Source organism: Balaenoptera physalus (assembly GCF_965194825.1).
Source record: "Balaenoptera physalus genome assembly, chromosome: 2".
In the NCBI taxonomy this organism is placed as follows: Eukaryota; Metazoa; Chordata; class Mammalia; order Artiodactyla; family Balaenopteridae; genus Balaenoptera; species Balaenoptera physalus.
Window position 1 is genome coordinate 62543098 of NC_138883.1, and position 21037 is coordinate 62564134.

The 21037-nt window shown below is 38.5% G+C and overlaps 1 protein-coding gene and 1 long non-coding RNA gene across 9 annotated transcripts in view; one reads left to right on the forward strand and one right to left on the reverse strand.

Moving 5' to 3' along the window:
* The window catches only part of MBIP (MAP3K12 binding inhibitory protein 1), a 38601-nt gene extending 20443 nt beyond the window's left edge, over positions 1–18158 (forward strand). For 6 of the 8 annotated variants that reach the window (XM_082452207.1, XM_082452209.1, XM_082452205.1 and 3 more), the window contains one exon: positions 17607–18158. In XM_082452207.1, coding sequence (XP_082308333.1) covers positions 17607–17714 — 108 coding nt within the window. In that variant the 3' untranslated portion in view covers positions 17715–18158. The remainder of the gene's footprint in view (positions 1–17606) is intronic. The other 2 variants (XM_082452206.1, XM_082452208.1) reach the window with 1 other exon arrangement.
* The window catches only part of LOC309656177, a 151908-nt gene that overhangs the window by 27286 nt on the left and 103585 nt on the right, over positions 1–21037 (reverse strand). The gene's annotated exons all lie outside the window — the stretch shown is intronic.

A 21037-nucleotide genomic window follows, 5' to 3' on the forward strand; every position in this document is an offset into this window, starting at 1 on the left:
GAGATGTTCATATGGTTTTTATTCAGTTTGTTAATGTGTATCACATTGATTGATTTGCAGATATTGACAAATCCTTGCATCTCTGGGATAAATCCCACTTGATCATGGTATATGATCCTTTTAATGTATTGTTGAATTTGGTTTGCCAGTATTTTGTTCAGGGTTTTTGTATCTATGTTCATCAGTGATATTAGCCTGTACTTTTTTTTTTTTTGTAGTGTCTTTGTCTCGTTTTGGTATCAGGGTGATGATGGCCTTGTAGAATGAGTTCGGAAGCTCTGCAGTTTTTTGGAATAGTTTAAGAAGGATAGGTGTTAATTCTCTAAATGTTTAGTAAAATTCACCTCTGAGGCCATCTGGTCCTGGATTTTTGTTGTTGGGGATTTTTAAAATTACTGATTCAATTTCATTGCTGGTAATTAGTCTGTTCATATTGGTATTTTCTACTTCTTTTGGGTTCAGTATTGGGAAATTGTACATTTCTAGGAATTTGTCCATTGTGGCATATAGTTTTTCATAGTAGTCTCTTATGAGTCTTTGTATTTCTGTGGTGTTTGCTGTAACTTCTCCTTTTTCATTTCTGATTTTATTAATTGGGCCCTCTTTTCTCCTGATGAGTCTAGCTAAAGGTTTACCTATTTTGTTGATTTTTTTAAAGGAAATGACTATTTTATTGATTTTTTGTTTGTTTGTTTCTATTTTATTTATTTCTGCTCTGATCTTTATGACTTATTTCCTTCTACTAACTTGGGGTTTTGTTTGTTCTTTTTCTATTTGCTTTAGGTGTAAGGTTTAGGTTGTTTATTTGAGATTTTTGTTGTTTCCTGAGATAACCTTGTATTGCTATAGATTTCCCCCTTAGAACTGATTTTGCTGCATTCCACAGATTTTGGAATGTTGTATTTTCGTTATCATTTGTCGGCAGGTATTTTTTTTATTTCCTCTTTGATTTCTTCAGTGATCCATTGGTTATTTAGTAGCATATTGGTTTTTTAGTAGCCTCCATGTGTTTGTGTCTTTTGCAGGTGATTTTTTTTGTTTGTTTGTTTGTTGATTTCTAGTCTCATAGTGTTGTGGTTGGAAAAGATACTTGATATGATTTCAATTTTCTTAAATTTACCAAGGCTTGTTTTGTAGCTTAGCTGTGATCTATCCTGGAGACTGTTCATATGCACTTAAAAAGAATGTGTGTTCTGCTGCTTTCAGAAGGAATGTTCTCTGTATATGAATAAGTTCTTCTGGTCCAATGTGTCATTTAAGGCCAGTGATTCCTTATTGATATTCTGTCTGGGTGATCTGTCCATTGATGTAAGTGGGGTGTTAAAGTCCCCTAGTATTATTGTGTTACTGTCAATTTCTCCCTTTCTGTCTGTTAATATTTGCTTTATGTATTTAGGTGCTCCTATGTTGGGGTGCATATGTATTTACAATCGTTACATCTTTTTCTTGGATCGATCCCTTGATCATTATGTAATGTCCTTCTTTGTCTCTTGGAACAGTCTTTATTTTAAAGTCTATTTTGTATGATATAAATATTGCTACTCCAGCTTTCTTTTGATTTCCATGTGCATGGACTACCTTTTCCCATCCTTTCACTTTCAGTCTGTGTGAGTCTTTAGATCTGAAGTGAGTCTCTTGTAGGCAGCATATATAGAGGTCTTGCTTTTTATCCATTTAGCCACTGTCTTTTGATTGTAGCATTTAGTCCATTTACATTTAAAGTAATTATTGATATGTATGTTCTTGTTGACATTTTGTTAATTGTTTCGGGGTTGTTTTTTGTAGGTAATTTTTGTTTGCTTTTTTTTTTTCTTGTGACTTGATGACTATCTTTAATGTTATATTTGGATTTGTCTTTCTTCTCTGTGTATATATCTATTACAGATTTTTGGTTTGTGGTTACCATGAGGTTTTTATATAGCAGGCTATATATATATATACATATATATATATATACACATGATTGTTTTAAGTTGTTGATCTCTTATTTCAAATGCATTTTTTTTTTTTTTTTTTGGTATAAGAAAGGAGATGTGTTTATTCTGTTTTCTTTTTTTTTTTTTAACATCTTTATTGAAGTATAATTGCCTTACAATGGTGTGTTAGCTTCTGCTTTATAACAAAGTGAATCAGTTATACATATACAATATGTTCCCATTTCTCTTCCCTCTTGCATCTCCCTCCCTCCCACCCTCCCCATCCCATCCCTCTAGGTGGTCACAAAGCACCGAGCTGATCTCCCTGTGCTATGCGGCTGCTTCCCACTAGTTATCTATTTTACATTTGGTAGTGTATATATGTCCATGACACTCTCTTACCCTGTCACATCTCACCCCACCCCCTCCCCATATCCTCAAGTCCATTCTCTAGTAGGTCTGTGTCTTTATTCCCGTCTTGCCACTAGGTTCTTCATGGCCTTTTTTTTTTCCCCTTAGATTCCGTATATATGTGTTAGCATACTGTATTTGTTTTTCTCTTTCTGACTTACTTCACTCTGTATGACAGACTCTAACTCCATCCACCTCATTACAAATACCTCCATTTCATTTCTTTTTATGGCTGAGTAATATTCCATTGTATATATGTGCCACATCTTCTTTATCCATTCATCTGTCGATGGACATTTAGGTTGCTTCCATGTCCTGGCTATTGTAAATAGAGCTGCAAGGAACATTTTGGTACATGACTCTTTTTGACCTATGGTTTTCTCAGGGTATATGCCCAGTAGTGGGATTGCTGGGTCGTATGGTAGTTCTATTTGTAGTTTTTTAAGGAACCTCCATACTGTTCTCCATAGTGGCTGTATCAATTTACATTCCCACCAACAGTGCAAGAGTGTTCCCTTTCCTCCACACCCTCTCCAGCATTTATTGTTTCTAGATTTTTTGATGACGGCCATTCTGACCGGTGTGAGATGATATCTCATTGTAGTTTTGATTTGCATTTCTCTAATGATTAATGATGTTGAGCATTCTTTCATGCGTCTGTAGGCCATCTGTATATCTTCTTTGGAGAAATGTCTATTTAGGTCTTCGGCCCATTTTTGGATTGCGTTGTTCGTTTTTTTGTTATTGAGCTGCATGAGCTGCTTGTAAATCTTGGAGATTAATCCTTTGTCAGTTGCTTCATTTGCAAATATTTTCTCCCATTCTGAGGGTTGTCTTTTGGTCTTGTTTATGGTTTCCTTTGCTGTGCAAAAGCTTTTAAGTTTCATTAGGTCCCATTTGTTTATTTGTGTTCTTATTTCCATTTCTCTGGGAGCTGGGTCAAAAAGAATCTTGCTGTGATGTATGTCATAGAGTGTTCTGCCTATGTTTTCCTCTAAGAGTTTGATAGTGTCTGCCCTTACACTTAGGTCTTTAATCCATTTTGAGTTTATTTTTGTGCATGGTGTCAGGGAGTGTTCTAATTTCATACTTTTACATGTACCTGTCCAATTTTCCCAGCACCACTTATTGAAGAGGCTGTCTTTTCTCCACTGTATATGCTTGCCTCCTTTATCAAAGATAAGGTGACCATATGTGTGTGGGTTTATCTCTGGGCTTTCTATCCTGTTCCATTGATCTATATTTCTGTTTTTGTGCCAGTACCAAACTGTCTTGATTACTGAAGCTTTGTAATATAGTCTGAAGTCAGGGAGCCTGATTCCCCCAGCTCCATTTTTCGTTCTCAAGATTGCTTTGGCTATTCGGGGTCTTTTGTGTTTCCATACAAATTGTGAAATTTTTTGTTCTAGTTCTGTGAAGAATGCCAGTGGTAGTTTGATAGGGATTGCATTGAATCTGTAGATTGCTTTGGGTAGTAGAGTCATTTTCACAATGTTGATTCTTCCAATCCAGGAACATGGTATATCTCTCCATCTATTTGTATCATCTTTAATTTCTTTCATCAGTGTCTTATAATTTTCTGCATACAGGTCTTTTGTCTCCTTAGGTAGGTTTATTCCTAGGTATTTTATTCTTTTTGTTGCAATGGTAAATGGGAGTGTTTTCTTAATTTCACTTTCAGATTTTTCGTCATTAGTGTATAGAAATGCAAGAGATTTCTGTGCATTAATTTTGTATCCTGCTACTTTACCAAATTCATTGATTAGCTCTAGGAGTTTTCTGGTAGCATCTTTAGGATTCTCTATGTATAGTATCATGTCATCTGCAAATAGTGACAGCTTTACTTCTTCTTTTCCGATTTGGATTCCTTTTATTTCTTTGTCTTCTCTGATTGCTGTGGCTAACACTTCCAAAACTATGTTGAATAATAGTGGTGAGAGTGGGCAACCTTGTCTTGTTCCTGATCTTAGTGGAAATGGTTTCAGTTTTTCACCATTGAGGACAATGTTGGCCGTGGGTTTGTCATATATGGCCTTTATTATGTTGAGGAAAGTTCCCTCTATGCCTACTTTCTGCAGGGCTTTTATCATAAATGGGTGTTGAATTTTGTCGAAAGCTTTCTCTGCATCTATTGAGATGATCATATGGTTTTTCTCCTTCAGTTTGTTAATATGATGTATCACATTGACTGATTTGCGTATATTGAAGAATCCTTGCATTCCTGGGATAAACCCCACTTGATCATGGTGTATGATCCTTTTAATGTGCTGTTGGATTCTGTTTGCTAGTATTTTGTTGAGGATTTTTGCATCTATGTTCATCAGTGATATTGGCCTGTAGTTTTCTCTCTTTGTGACATCTTTGTCTGGTTTTGGTATCAGGGTGATGGTGGCCTCGTAGAATGAGTTTGGGAGTGTTCCTCCCTCTGCAATATCAAATGCATTTTAACAACCCTGCATTTGTCCTCTCTTTCCCTCATGATTACTGTTTTTGATGTCATATTGTTACATCTCATTTTTTTGTGTATCCCTTAATTGTTTATGTGGATGTTAGATGATTTTACTACTTTTGTCTTTTAACCTTCTTACTATCTTTGTGCATGGATGATTTACTACCTTTACTGTATGTTTCCCTTTATTGATGAGCCTTTTCCTTTTGTAATTTTCACATTTCTAGCTGTGGCCTTTTGTTTTTGCTTCTAGACACTCCTTTAACATTTCTTGTAAAGATTATTTGCTGCTGCTGAACTCTTAGCTTTTGCTTGTCTGTAAAGCTTTTGATCTCTCCATCAAATCTGAACAAGAGCGTTTCTGTGTAGAGTATTCTTGGTTGTAGGTTTTTCCCTTTTATCTCTTTAAATATATCATGCAACTCCTTTCTGATCTGCAGACTTTCTGCTGAAAAATCAGCTGATAGCCGTATGGGAGTTCCCTTGTATGTAACTTGTTGCTTTTTCCTTGCTACTTTTAACTTTAATTTTTGCCATTTTAATTACAGTGTGTTTTGGTGTGTTCCTCTTTGGGTTAATCCTGAGTCCTGAGTGGGATTCTCTGTGCTTCCTAGACTTGGATGTCTGTTTCCTTTCCCAGATTAGGGAAGTTTTCAGCTATTATGTCTTCAAATATGTTCTCAGCCCTTTTCTCTTTTTTCTTCTAGGACCCCTATAATGCAAACATTAGTGTGCTCAGTGTTGTCCCAGAGGTCTCCTGAGCTGTCTTCATTTCTTCATTCGTTTTTCTTTTGTTTGTTCAGCATCAATGATTTCCACTACTCTGTATTCCAGCTCACTGATCCATTCCTCTCTTTCATTTAGTCTACTGTTAATTCCTTCTAGTGTATTTTTCATTTCAGATATTGTATTCATCTCTGTTTGGTTGTTCTTTATATTTTCTAACTCTTTGTTAATAACTTCTAACTTCTCTCTCTGTGCATCCATTCTTCTCCTGAGCTCTTTGGTCATATTTACGATCACTACCCTGAACTCTTTCTCAGGTAGATTTCCTGTCTCCACTTCACTTAGTTCTTCTTCCAGGGTTTTATCTTGTTCTTTTGTCTGGAACATGTTCCTTCAGGTCTCATGTTGCCTAAGTTGCTGTTTTTACTTTTATGTATCTGGTGGTTGGTTATGTTTCCCAACAATGGAGAATTGGCCTTTTGTTACCTGAGCTATATGCTCTAGGGGTTCCCCCTATGAGGGCTGCATGGGTCCTTCTGTTGCGGCTGGCTATGTGGGTGGTCTAGTAGGTTTGGTTGGCCCCTAGTCTGGTTGGCTGCCAGGCCCTGCTTTGTGTGGAGGCTGCCAACCACAGGTTGGTGGGACTGGGTCACAAGGTGGCTGACTGCAGAACCCCAGGTAGCCCTGGAGCTAATTTTGGCCCACTGGTGGCTGGAGTCAAGGTCCAGGACACTTCAGGGCTGTTGCCCGCACATGGTAGGTGAATCCAGGTCCTGCAGCTACTGCTGGCCTACTGGCAGGCAGAGCCAAGTCCTGGAGTCTTAATTCTGTGGCCAAGGCGGCCCAGAGCTAGTGTCGGATCACTGGTGGGTGGGGCTGGTTCCTGACACAATTGAGTGTGGCGTCCAGGACATCCTGAAGCTTGTGTTGGCCTGCTAGTGAGCAGGGCCAAGCTGGTCCCAGTTTAAGGTGTGGCTTACTGGTAGGCAGTCCCGGTATGCAGGCTGTGGAGCCGTGGTTTTCTTGTGGTTGGTGTCTGTCCCTTGGTGGGTGAGACTGGTTCAGAGGTTACAGCGGGCTCCCAGGGCAGGGCTGGGACCCAGGGGATTCTGGGACTGGTGCCTGCCCACTTGTGGGTGGAGCTGGGTCCTGGGTCCTCTGGTTGCCAGGGCTGTGTCCAGAGGTAGCCATGGCCTTAGGAGGTCTTAAGGCAGCCTGTCTGCTGGTGAGTGGGGCTGTGTCCCGGCCCAGTTAGTTGCTTTGGCCTGAGGCATCCCAGCACTGGTGCCTACAGGCTGCTGAGCCAGGATGGGACTGGGTCCTGGGGCTAATAATCTAGAGGGAGGATTCCACAATGCCACTTGCTAGCACATGTTAGAACGGGCTTCTAAAAATGGCTGGCCCACCAGCCAGTGGCTGTGTAACCAGGGTGAGCTGCAACTACTTTCTGTCTCTCTGGACGACTCTGCAAGATCAGAAGGTTGGTCTGACCCAGGCTCCTGTCAAATTACTGATTCTGCTCTGGGTCCTAGAGCGTGTGAAATTTTGTGTGTGCCCTTTAAGAGTGAAGTCTTTATTTCCCCAACCCTGTGGGATTCCCAAAAGCCATCCCTGCTGGCTGGCCTTCAAAGCCAAATGCTCTGAGCTGGTCTTCTCTCTGCACTATATATTGGTTGTCTTTTAATTTGTTGATGATTTCCTTTGCTATGCAAAAGCTTTTAAGTTTGATTAGGTCTTGTGTGTTTATTTTTACTATTCTTTTGTTTTCGGAGACTGATCTAAGAAATTGCTGTGATTTATGGCTGAAAAATGTTTTGCCTATGTTTTTCTTCCAGGAGTTTTATTGGTGTCATGTCCTGTATTAGGTCTTTAAACCATTTCGGTTTACTTTTCTATATGGTGTGGGGGAGTGACTTGATATACATGTAGCTTGTCCAGCTTTCCCAGCACCACATGCTGAAGAGACTGTCTTTTTTCTTTTTCTTTTATTTTAACATCATTATTGGAGTATAAGTGCTTTACAATGGTGTGTTAGTTTCTGCTTTATAACAAAGTGAATCAGCTATACATATACATATATCCCCATATCTCCTCCCTGCTTTATAACGAAGTGAATCAGCTATACATAAACATATATCCCCATATCTCCTCCCTCTTGTGTCTCCCTCCCACCCTCCCTATCCCACCTCTCTAGGTGGTCACAAAGCACCGAACTGATCTCCCTATGCTATGTGACTGCTTCCCACTAGCTATCTATTTCACATTTGATAGTGTATATAAGTCCATGCCACTCTCTCACTTCGTCTCAGCTTAACCTTCCCCCTCCCTGTGTCCTCAAGTCCATTCTCTATATCTGCATCTTTATTCCTGTCCTGCCCCTAGGTTCTTCATAACCATTTTTTTTTGATTCCATATATATGTGTTAGCATACGGTATTTGTTTTTCTCTGACTTAATTCACTCTGTATGACAGACTAGGTCCATCCACCTCACTACAAATAACTCAATTTCATTTCTTTTTATGGCTGAGTAATATTCCATTGTATATATGTGCCACATCTTCTTTATCCATTCATCTGTCGATGGACACTTAGGTTGCTTCCACGTCCTGGCTATTGTAAATAGAGCTGCCATGAGCATTGTGGTACATGACTCCTTTTGAATTATGGTATTATCAGGGTATATGCCCAGGAGTGGGATTGCTGGGTCGTATGGTAGTTCTATTTTTAGTTTTCTAAGGAACCTCCATACTGTTCTCCATAGTAGCTGTATCAATTTACGTTCCCACCAACAGTGCAAGAGGGTTCCCTTTTCTCCACACCCACTCCAGCATTTATTGTTTGTAGATTTTTTGATGATGGCCATTCTGACTGGTGTGAGGTGATACCTCATTGTAGCTTTGATTTGCATTTCTCTAATGATTAATGATGTTGAGCATTCTTTCATGTATTTGTTGGCAATCTGTATATCTTCTTTGGAGAAATGTCTGTTTAGGTCTTCCACCCATTTTTGGATTGGGTTGTTTGTTCTTTTGATATTGAGCTGCATGAGCTGCTTGTAAATTTTGGAGATTAATCCTTTGTCAGTTGCTTCATTTGCAAATATTTTCTCCCATTCTGAGAGTTGACTTTTCCTCTTGTTTATGGTTTCTTTTGCTGTGCAAAAGCTTTTAAGTTTCATTAGGTCCCATTTGTTTATTTTTGTTTTTATTTCCATTTCTCTAGGAGGTGGGTTTAAAAGGATCTTGCTGTGATTTATATCATAGAGTTTTCCTCTAAGAGTTTGATAGTGTCTGGCCTTACATTTAGGTCTTTAATCCATTTTGAGTTTATTTTTTTGTATGGTGTTAGGCAGTGTTCTAATTTCATTCTTTTACAAGTAGCTGTCCAGTTTTCCCAGCACCACTTATTGAAGAGGCTGTCTTTTCTCCATTGTATATTCTTGCCTCCTTTTTCAAAAATAAGGTGACCATACGTGTGTGGGTTTATCTCTGGGCTTTCTATCCTGTTCCATTGATCTGTATTTCTGTTTTTTTGCCAGTACCATACTGTCTTGATTACTGTAGCTTTGTAGTATAGTCTGAAGTCAGGGAGCCTGATTCCTCTGGCTCCGTTTTTCTTTCTCAAGATTGCTTTGGCCATTTGAGGTCTTTTGTGTTTCCATACAAATTGTGAAATTTTTTGTTCTAGTTCTGTGAAAAATGCCATTGGTAGTTTGATAGGGATTGCATTGAACCTGTAGACTGCTTTGGGTAGTATAGTCATTTTCACAATGTTTATTCTTCCAATCCAAGAACATGGTATATTGCTCCATCTGTTGGTATCATCTGTAATTTCTTTCATCAGTGTCTTACAGTTTTCTGCATACAGGTCTTTTGTCTCCTTAGGTAGGTTTATTCCTAGGTGTTTTATTCTTTTTGTTGCAGTGGTAAATGGGAGTGTTTCCTTAATTTCTCTTTCAGATTTTTCATCATTAGTGTATAGGAATGCAAGAGATTTCTGTGCATTAGTTTTGTATCCTGCTACTTTACCGAATTCATTGATCAGCTCTAGTAGTTTTCTGGTAACATCTTTAGGATTCTCTATGTATAGTATCATGTCATCTGCAAACAGTAACAGCTTTACTTCTTTTCCGATTCGGATTCCTTCTATTTCTTTTTCTTCTCTGATTGCTGTGGCTAAAACTTCCAAAACTATGTTGAATAATTAATAGTGGTGAGAGTGGGCAACCTTGTCTTGTTCCTGATCTTAGTAGAAATGGTTTCAGTTTTTTACCATTGAGAACAATGTTGGCTGTGGGTTTGTAACATATGGCCTTTATTATGTTGAGGTAAGTTCCCTCTAGGCCTACTTTCTGGAGGGTTTTTTATCATAAATGAGTGTTGAATTTTGTCAAAAGCTTTTTCTGTGTCTACTGAGATGATCATATGGTTTTTATCCTTCAGTCGGTTAATATGGTTTATCACATTGATTGATTTGCATATATTGAAGAATCCTTGCATTCCTGGGATAAACCCCACTTGATCATGGTCTATGATCCTTTTTTTTTTTTAACCTAAGTTTTGTTTTTTTTTTTAAATTTTATTTATTTATTCATTTATGGCTGTGTTGGGTCTTCGTTTCTGTGTGAGGGCTTTCTCCAGTTGTGGCAAGTGGGGGCCACTCTTCATCGCAGTGCGTGGGCCTCTCACTATCGCGGCCTCTCTTGTTTCGGAGCACAGGCTCCAGACGCGCAGGTTCAGTAATTGTGGCTCACGGGCCCAGCTGCTCCACGGCATGTGGGATCTTCCCAGACCAGGGCTCGAACCCGTGTCCCCTGCATTGGCAGGCAGATTAACCACTGCACCACCAGGGAAGCCCTATGATCCTTTTAATGTGCTGTTGGATTCTGTGTGCTAGTATTTTGTTGAGGATTTTTGCATCTATGTTCATCAATGATATTGGCCTTTAGTTGTCTTTTTTTGTGACATCTTTGTCTGGTTTTGGTATCAGGGTGATGGTGGCTTCATAGAATGAGTTTTGGAGTGTTCCTCCCTTTGGTATATTTTGGAAGAGTTTGAGAAGGATAGGTGTTAGCTCTTCTCTAAATGTTTGATAGAATTTGCCTGTGAAGCCATCTTGTCTTGGGCTTTTGTTTGTTGGAAGATTTTTAATCACAGTCTCAATTTCAGTGCTTGTGATTGGTCTGTTTATATTTTCTATTTCTTCCTGGTTCAGTCTCGGAATGTTGTGCTTTTCTGAGAATTTGTCCATTTCTTTCAGGTTGTCCATTTTATTGGCATATAGTTGCCTGTAGTAATCACTCATGATCCTTTGTATGTCTGCAGTGTCAGTTGTTACTTCTTTTTCATTTCTTATTCTATTGATTTGAGTCTTCTCCCTTTTTTTCTTGATGAGTCTGGCTAACGGTTTATCAATTTTGTTTATCGTCTCAAAGAACCAGCTTTTAGTTTTATTGATCTTTGCTATCGTTACCTTCATTTCTTTTTCATTCATTTGTGATCTGATCTCTATGATTTCTTTCGTTTTGCTAACTTTGGGGTTTTTTTTGTTCTTCTTTCTCTAATTGCTTTAGGTGTAAGGTTAGGTTGTTTATTTGAGTTGTTTCTTGTTTCTTGAGGTAGGATTGTATTGCTATAAACTTCCCTCTTAGAACTGCTTTTGCTGCATCCCATAGGTTTTGGGTTGTGTTTTCATTGTCATTTGTTTCTAGGTATTTTTTGGTTTCATCTTTGATTTCTTCAGTGATCTCTTGGTTATTTAGTATCGTATTGTTCAGCCTCCACGTGTTTGTATTTTTTACAGATTTTTTCCTGTAATTGATATCTAGTCTTACAGCGTTGTGGTCAGAAAAGATACTTGATACGATTTCAATTTTCTTAAATTTACCAAGGCTTGATTTGTGACCCAAGATATGATCTATCCTGGAGAATGTTCCATGAGCACTTGAGAAGAAAGTGTATTCTGTTGTTTTTGGGTGGAATGTCCTATAAATATCAATTAAGTCCATCTTGTTTAATGTATCATTTAAAGCTTGTGTTTCCTTATTTATTTTCATTTTGGATGATCTGTCCATTGGTAAAGTGGGGTGTTAAAGTCCCCTACTATTATTTTGTTACCGTCTATTTCCCTTTATGGTTGTTAGCATTTGTCTTATGTATTGAGGTGCTCCTATGTTGGGTGCATAAATATGTACAATTGTTATATCTTCTTCTTGGATTGATCCCTTGATCATTATGTAGTGTCCTTCTTTGTCTCTTGTAATAGTCTTTATTTTAAAGTTTATTTTGTCTGATATGAGAATTGCTACTCCAGCTGTTTTTGATTTCCATTTGCATGGAATATCTTTTTCCATCCCCTCACTTTCAGTCTGTATGTGTCCCTAGGTCTGAAGTGGGTCTCTTGTAGACAGTAAATGTATGGGTCTTGTTTTTGTATCCATTTAGCCAGCCTCTGTCTTTTGGTTGGAGTATTTAATCCATTTACATTTAAGGTAATTATCGATATATATGTTCCTATTACCATTTTCCTAATTTTTTTCGGTTTATTATTGTAGGTCTTTTCCTTCTCTTGTGTTTCCTGCCTAGAGAAGTTCCTTTAGCATTTGTTGTAGAGGTGGTTTGGTGGTGCTGAATTCTCTTAACTTTTTCTTGTCTGTAAAGCTTTCAATTTCTCCTTCGAATCTGAATGAGATCCTTGCTGTGTAATCTTGGTTGTAGGTTTTTCCCTTTCATCAGTTTAAATATGTCCTGCCACACCCTTTTAGCTTGCAAAGTTTCTGCTGAAAGATCAGTTGTTAACCTTATGGGGATTCCCTTGTATGTTATTTGTTGTTTTTTCCTGGCTGCTTTTAATATATTTTCTTTGTATTTAATTTTTGATAGTTTGATTAATATGTGTCTTGGCATCTTTCTTCTTGGATTTATCCTGTATGGGACTCTCTGTGCTTCCTCTACTTGAGTGGCTATTTCCTTTCCCATATTAGGGAAGTTTTCAACTATAATCTCTTCAAATATTTTCTCAGTCCCTTTCTTTTTCTTTTCTTCTTCTGGGACCCCTATAATTCAAATGTTGGTGTGTTTAATGTTGTCCCAGAGGTCTCTGAGACTGTCCTCAGTTCTTTTCATTCTTTTTTCTTTATTCTGCTCTGTGGTAGTTATTTCCACTATTTTATCTTCCAGGTCACTTATCCGTTCTTCTGCCTCAGTTAATCTGCTATTGATTCCTTCTGGAGAATTTTTAATTTCATTTATTGTGCTGTTCATCATTGTTTGTTTGCTCTTTAGTTCTTCTAGGTCCTCGTTAAATGTGTCTTGTATTTTCTCCATTCTATTTCCAAGATTTTGGATCACCTTTACTATCATTATGCTGAATTCTTTTTCAGGTAGACTGCCTATTTCCTCTGCATTTGTTTGGTCTGGTGGGTTTTTACCTTGCTCCTTCATCTGCTGTGTGTTTCTCTGTCTTCTCATTTTGCTTAATTTACTGTGTTTGGGGTCTCCTTTTCACAGGCTGCAGGTTTGTAGTTTCTGTTGTTTTTGGTGTCTGCCCCCAGTGGGTAAGGTTGGCTCAGTGGGTTGTGTAGGTTTCCTGGTGGAAGGGACTGGTGCCTGTGTTCTGTTGGATGAGGCTGGATCTTGTCTTTCTGGTGGGCAGAACTTTCTCCGGTGATGTGTTCTGGGGTGTCTGTGAACTTATTATGATTTTAGGCAGCCTTTCTGCTAATGGGTGTGGTTGTGTTCCTGTCTTGCTAGTCGTTTGGCATGGGTTGTCCAGGACTGGAGCTTGCTGGTCGTTGAGTGGAGCTGGGTCTTAGTGTTGAGACGGAGATCTCTGGGAGAGCTCTCGCTGATTGATATTATATGGGACCGGGATGTCTGTGGTGGACCAATGTCCTGAACTCGGCTCTCCCACCTCAGAGGCACAGGCCTGACACCCCCTCAGAGCGCCAAGACCCTGTCAGCCTCATGGCTGCTAGTGTTGGAGGGTCTCCTGCATAGGTGGGGGGCAGCTGTGGCTCACCACACTGGACACGGACACTGGCAGCAGAAGTACTGGGAAGTAGTCCTTGGCTTTAGCCCTCCTGGAGTTTGCCATTAGCCCCACCAGAAAAAACTGTCTTTTTTCCATTGTGTATTCTTGCCTTCCTGGTCTGTAGATCAATTGACCATAGGTGCATTGGTTTCTGAGTTCTCTGTTCTGTTCCATCGATCTATATGTCTGTTTTTTTGCCAGTACAGTGCTGTTTTGGTTATTGTAGCTTTTTAGTTTAGTTTGAAGTCTATAAGTGTTATACCTCCAGCTTTGTTCTTTTCCTTCAGGATAGCTTTGGCAATTCTGGGTCTTTTGTGTTTCCATGTAACTTTTAGGTTTATTTGTTTTAGGTCTGTGCAAAATGTCATAGGTATTTTGATAGAGATTGCATTAAATCTGTAGATTGCTTTGGGAAGTATGGCCATTTTATCAGCATATAGGTCTTTCACCTCCTTGGTTAAGTTATTCCTAGGTTTTTTTTTGTTTTTTTTGTTTTTGACATGGTTTTATATGGGCCTTTTAAAAATTTTTCTCTTTCTGATATTTCATTATTAGTGTAAAGACATGCAATAGATTTCTTTATATTAATCTCGTATCCTGCTACCTTACTGAATTCATTATCAGTTCTAATAGTTTTTGTGTGGAGACTTCAGGGTTCTCTATATAGAGTACCATGTCATCTGCAAATAGTGACAATTCTAACTCTTTGCTTCCAATTTGGATACCTTTTATTTCTTTTTCTTGTCTGATTGCTGTGGTAGGACTTCTAATACTATGTTGAATGGAAGTGGTAAGAGTAGTCCTTGGCTTGTTCCTGAATTTAGCTGGAAGGCTTTGAGCTTTTCACCCTTGAATATTCTGTTGCCTGTGGGTTTGTCATAAATGGCCTTTATTATGGTGAGATATTTTCACTTTGTTTTTATCATGAATAGATGTTGAATTTTTTCAAATGCTTTTTCTGCATCTATTGAGGTGATCATGTGGTTGTTTTGTCTTTCCTTTTGTTAATGTGGTGTATCACATTGATTTGCATACATTGAACCATCCTTGTGACCGTGGAATGAATCCCACTTGATCATGGTGCGTGATCCTTTGAAGGTATTGTTGGATTAGGTTTGCTAATATTTTGTTGAGGATTTTGCATCTATATTTGTTAGAAATATTGGCCAGTAATTTTCTTATTTTATAGTGTCTTTTTCTGGTTTTGGTACCAGGGTGATGGTGGCCTCATACAATGAATTTGGGAGAGTTCCCTCCTCTTTGAGAAGGATAGGTATGAGTTCTTCTTTCTGTGGAGGTGAGCTCCACATCCTCCTGGACTTCTGTTTGCAGGGAGTTTTTTTTTTTTTTTTTAAATCTGAGATTCTATTTCACTTTTAGTGATTGGTCTGTTCAAATTATCTGTTTCTTCTTGACTCAGTTTTGGCAGGCTGTGTTTCTAGAATCTTGTCCGTTTCTTCTAGTTTGTCCAATTTGTTGGCATATAACTGTTCATATTCTTTTATTATTTTTTGTATTTCTGTGGTATCAGTTGTTATGTCTCTTCATTTCTTATTTTGTTTGGGTCCTCTCTTTTTTTCTTGGGGAACCTGGCTTAAGGTTTGTTGATTTTGTTTGTCTTTTCAAAAAACCACATCTTGGTTTTATTGATCTTTTGTATTTTTGTTTGACCTCTTTTATTTATTTCCTCTCATCTTGATTATTTCCTTCCTTCTGTTGACTTTGGGTTTTGTTTGTTCTTTTCCTAATTATTTTAGCTGGTAGGTTAGGTTGTTTAGTATTTTTCTTCTTTCTTGAGGAAGGCCTATATCCCTATGAACTTCCCTCTCAGAAATGCTTTTGTTGCATCCCATAGATCTTGTAAAGTTGTGTTTTTCATTTCCATTTGTCTTGGTATTTCCTGATTTCTTCTTTGATTTCATCATTCACCCATTGGGTTTTTTAGTGCATGTTATTTACTCTCCTTTTCCTGTTTTCTCTGTGGTTGATTTCTAGTTTCATACCATTTTCAGTAGAAAAGATACTTGAAATAATTTCTGTCCTCTTAAATTTGTTGAGGCTTGTTTTGTGACCTAGTATACGGTCTATCCTAGAGAACATTCCATGCGTGCTTGTAAAGAATGTGTATTCTGGGTTTTTTGGATGTAGCATCCTGTAGAAATCAATTAAGTCCAACTGGTATATTGTATCATTTAGTACCTCTGTTGCCTTACTGATTTCTGGTCTGGATGAGCTGTCCATTGATGTCAGTGGGCTGTTAGTCTCCTAGCATTATAGTCAACTTCTCCTTTTATGTCTGTTAGTATTTGTTTTATATATTTTACTTAACTGTTTCTCCGAAATTCATAGAGGCAGAAAGTTATCTACTGTAGTCTTCTTGAAGGATTGTTTCTACGTGGGGACGTTCCTGTGTAAACTGTATCCAGTGTCTTTGGTGCAAGGGATGGTTTTAGTATGGATGACAGCCACGTCTTTCCTCTGGGTGTGCTGGCCATTATCCCCTTTATAGGGGATGTGGTTGGTGTTGGAGTATCTAAAGCCTGTGCAGGGTGTGAGGCAGGGCTTTCTCTCTGCTGTTGCTGTCACTGCCCTGTCAAGGGTGGGGTCTATTTCACAGTTGTTGTAGAAGACCAGAGGGTTGGGTTAGATCAGGCTCCTTTGTCCTTGAGTGTGTGCCCTGCCCCAAGGAGGTGATTGCTGAAGCAAGTGAGGCCCGTGCAGCCAGAGAGAACCTATGCACTGCCTGTGTAGGTGTTTGTGGTTCTGCTTAGAAGCAGCCCAAGGATGCATGTTTTCCTCTACTATATTTGTCCCAGATCTAGTGCAAAGGTATGGCATGGAGGAGTGTTGTGACTGCAGGAATTGAGGTGGCTGCACTGTTGCCTGAGATCTGGGCTGCCTCTGTGGCAGTCTTCTCTTAGAATCTAGCACTAAGCTGCAGTGTGGACTGGACATTCCAGGGCACTCTCGCTGGGAGACGAACCACTGGGTTCCTGAGTGCTCTGACAATGGCTGCCCCTGCCCCACCTGGATCATACTCTAGGCACCCTGTTCTGTCTCTGCATTGCTAGACCGAGTCTTTTCCCAGTGTTCAGTTGGCCCAGATCTCGCAGGCTGTGGTGTGGAGTGAACAGGGCCAGGGGTGTTCACCCCTTCGGATTGAGAAGTGTAATGAGGCAGCATCCACCAGTGCAAGGCTCTCTCCACCCTGATGATTGGGAAGCCAGCACATGTACTCCTCCTGGGTAGAGTCTAGGCTTCTCCAGCCCTTCTCTCTGTCCCAGTGGATTTCCCAGCAGGCAAGGGTGCTTCTCACCCCTGTGCAGGACCCCAGGACTGGAATTCAGGATTGTGGCCTAACCTGCTTGCTCCCCAATGCCAGGGTCCACCCATGCAAACCTTCTCTTCCTTACATATTCCTCCCAGGGGCACAGGTCCTGACCTGATGTGTTTTTTTTTCTGTCCTACCTGGTTTCGTAGAGATCTTCCTTGCAGCTTTGGTTGTACAGTTCTTCTGCCAGGTTCCAGTTAGTTTTCCATGAGAATTGTTCCACATGTAGATAATATTTTTGATGTGTTTGTGTGGGGAGGTGAGCTCCACATCCTCCTACTCTGCCATCTTGATCCCCCTCTACTTATTTTTTTGATTGTAAAATTTTGAGTAAATTTGAGAGTATCCATTTTTGCCAGGAGAGGTAGTTGATTGAAGTTAATCTATCAAAAGAGAATTTCCAGTTATTTTAAGCAGTTAAACTAGTCCTAAATACTTTTTTTTTTTTTTACTATTGATTATAAGAATAGTCAGTTGAAAAAATGTTTTTACAATCCTTTCAAAAAGTATAAAAGTTCCAGGAGAGCTTAGTCATTAGAAAAGCAAAAGTAAGAAATATTTAAGCCTTGTTATTTTATGCCTTTAAATTTATAGTATAGTCAACATTAATATATAGTTCAGTTTTAAAATTCTCATGAGAAAAGGGTATTTACCATGCTTTTGGATATTTTATATATTTATAGTACATTTAGAACTTTATCTGCATTAAGATACTTCAGCAATTTGTGTTATTGTTTACAGCAGAACTATTCACTGGCTGAACTTGATGAGAAAATTAGTGCCCTCAAGCAAGCTCTGCTCAGAAAATCAAGAGAAGCAGAATCCATGGTGACTCATCACCTTCCATGAAAAACTCCTCTCATTGTCATTTTACTTTTTTAGATATGTGTGTGTAACTTACTTACATATCCATTTAATTAATTGCAGTGTATTTATTAATGTAGACTTACTTCCCTCTGAAATCAAGGTTTATTTTCATGTGAGTGAGTCCACTTTGCAGCAAGCAATCTTCAAATATTCCAGTGTACTTTAAAATAGTTAATGCATTGAAAATAGCATTGTTGGAATTTATTCCCTTCTGTTTTAAAGGAGGTATTTTGGAAATTGAAAAACTTAATTTGAAAGTACATCTTCATGTGTATGTGTGTGTTTAACCACAGAAAGGAAGATTTATTTTGAATAGTGATATTTAAGAAGACTTTATATTTGTAACATTGATATTAACCAGTTTTAGTTTAAACCAGTACTTTGTACATAATAGGCATTCAATAAAAATTTGAAGTGAGTTTTAAATGAATGCATATATTCTTTTCCAAGTGTCAATTTAATCTAAATAGTAGATCATACCTTTTATCCCCTTATTGACTGTGTGACCTTAACAAGTTACTTAATCTCTTTCTTTGTGCCTTAATTTCCTTATCTGTAAAATGTAGGATAATATATCCTACATTTGTTATGAACAGTAGTTGAAATCATGCATGTACAGCTTTTGAAACTGTCTGGCCTAAAAAAAGTGCTTAGTAGACGTTAGCTATTACTATTGACTAAAACCAAGTGTGTCTTTGGAAAGTAGTTAAGATGTTACAACTTATATAGTCCCTCTCCCTTGAGAGCCTCACCTTTTTGGAGTGCCCCAGTTTTATATTAGGCAGTACATATATTATTTCCATAGTTGCAAACTAAACATTTAAAAGATGCAGCTACTACCCACACACTTATGATCAATTAATCTATGACATAGGAGGCAAGAATATACAACGGAGAAAAGACAGTCTCTTCAACAAGTGGTGCTGGGAAAACTGGACAGCTACATGGAAAAGAATGAAATTAGAACATTCTCTCACACAATATACAAAAGTAAACTCAAAATGATTAAAAGGCCTAAATATAAGACATGAAACCATAAAACTCTGAGAAGAGAACATAGGTGAAACAGTCTTTGACATAAATTGTAGCAATATTTTCTTGGATCAGTCTGCCAATACAGAAGACATAAAAGTGAAAATAAACACATGGGACCTAATTAAACATGTAAGTTTTGCATAGCAAAGAAAGCCATTGACAAAAAGACAACATATGGAATGGGAGAAGATACTTGCAAACGATGCAACTGACAAGGGGTTAATACTCAAACTATTTAAACAGCTCATAGAACTCTATCAAAAAAAAAACAATCCAATCAAAAAATGGGCAGAAGACTTGAAAAGACATTTTTCCGAAGACAGAGATGGCTAACAGGCACATGAAAAGATACTCAACATCATTTCTCAACTAACCACCAGAGAAATGCAAATCAAAACTACAATGAGGTATCACCTCACACCAGTCAGAATGGCCATCATCAAAAAATCTACAAACAATAAATGATGGAGAGGGTGTGGAGAAAAGGGAACCCTCATACACCGTTGGTTGGGATGTAAATTGGTGCAGCACTGGGGAGGTTCCTTAAAAAATTAAAAATAGGACTACCATATGATCCAGTAATTCCTCTCCTGGGTATATATCCAGAGAAAACAAAAACACTAATTTAAAAAGATTCATGCACCCTAATGTTTATAGCAGCACTATTTACAATAGCCAAGAAATGGAACCAACCTAAGTGCCCATCAACAGATGATTGGCTTAAGAAGATGTGGTATATATACACAGTGGAATATTACCTGGCCATAAAAATGAAATAACTGCCATTTGCGGCAACATGGGTGGACCTAGAGAATATCATGCTTAGTGAAGTCAAACAGAGAAAGACAATACTTATGACATCGCTTACATGTGGAATCTAAAAAAATACAAATGAATGTAATATGCAAAACAGAAACAGACTCACAGACCTAGAAAACAAACCTGCCATCATCAAAGGTGAGGGGGAAGTGAGGAGGGACAAATTAGGGGTATGGCATTAACAGGAACTATGTGTAAAATACATAAGCAACAAGGATTTACTATATAGCACAGGGAATTATACCCATTATCTTGTAATAATCTATATTGGAATATAATCTGCAAAAATAATCACTATTCTGTACATCTGGAACACAATATTGTAAATCCACTATACTGCAGTAAAAAAAATGTTTTTTTTAAAGCAGGTATAATCAAGGAGCAGATGTTTAGCTCAATAATTGTTTGGTTGCAAGAATCAGAAATCTACCTAAAATAGCTTGTAAAGCAGAATTGTTAAAAAGCATCAGAAATCTGGAATTTAATTGCAGGAAGTATAGCTTGACAGTGTGGCATCCAAAAAGTTACCAGTGGTTCGGTTCATCTCTTTCTCTGTGTCTCTAGCTGCCTCTGGCTCTGTCTATTTCTGTCTCTGTCCCCTACCCTCCTTGTTTTCTGCTCTCCCTCTCCCTCTGTGTCTCTTTCCCTCTGTCTTCCTCATTCTTTTTCTCTTACACATAAACATCTATGCATCTGCTTTATTCTCTCTGTGAACTGGTTTCTCTGAAGGCCTCATCATTTCTGCTTCCTCACATGGGTGACATGTTAGCCCTGTCTCCATCACCTTGGCTTGTTAATGACTTCCATGGTGCACACTCTGAACCCAGCTCTATAGAGCCTCGCAACTCCATTGACCACTGCTTGCTTACCTGTCTTTGTATCTTAGTTCAAGTCCTTCAGAGACTGAATCTCAGCATGATCAGGGGTCTCAGTCAGTTGTGGCCAGGATGATGGGGCAGGACCTCTTCATAGGAATATGCACTGTACACACAGTCTTGTACCATGTTTGTGGAAGCCTTGAAAATGGGGTCACCTGGTAAAAAAAAGATGGGGCTTTAAAATCATTCCCAAGAACTGCATGTGGACAAGTTGTTTCCACTAATGTCTTACCACTATATTTCTTCTCTGCACAACAAACTTATCCTTCAAGATAATCTTGCCTAATGTCATCCAGTATTATAGGTACAGCAACAAATGTCTGCCCTTCAGTCTCTATCCAGTGCTTGTAATCACCATCCTGACAGAATGACCTCCTCTGGATTTATTGGCACATTGTACTACGATCACATCAGCAATACAGTAGGAAAAACCAACAAAAATTATCGATTAGAAAAGGAGGATGACTTAGAGGTGGGGAAGAAACCTAGAAAACAGGATCATATACTGGTCACTAGTCTGCCCCTAAATAAATACCACAAATCTGTTTCTTGGCTCTTAGCAGTAGAATATGT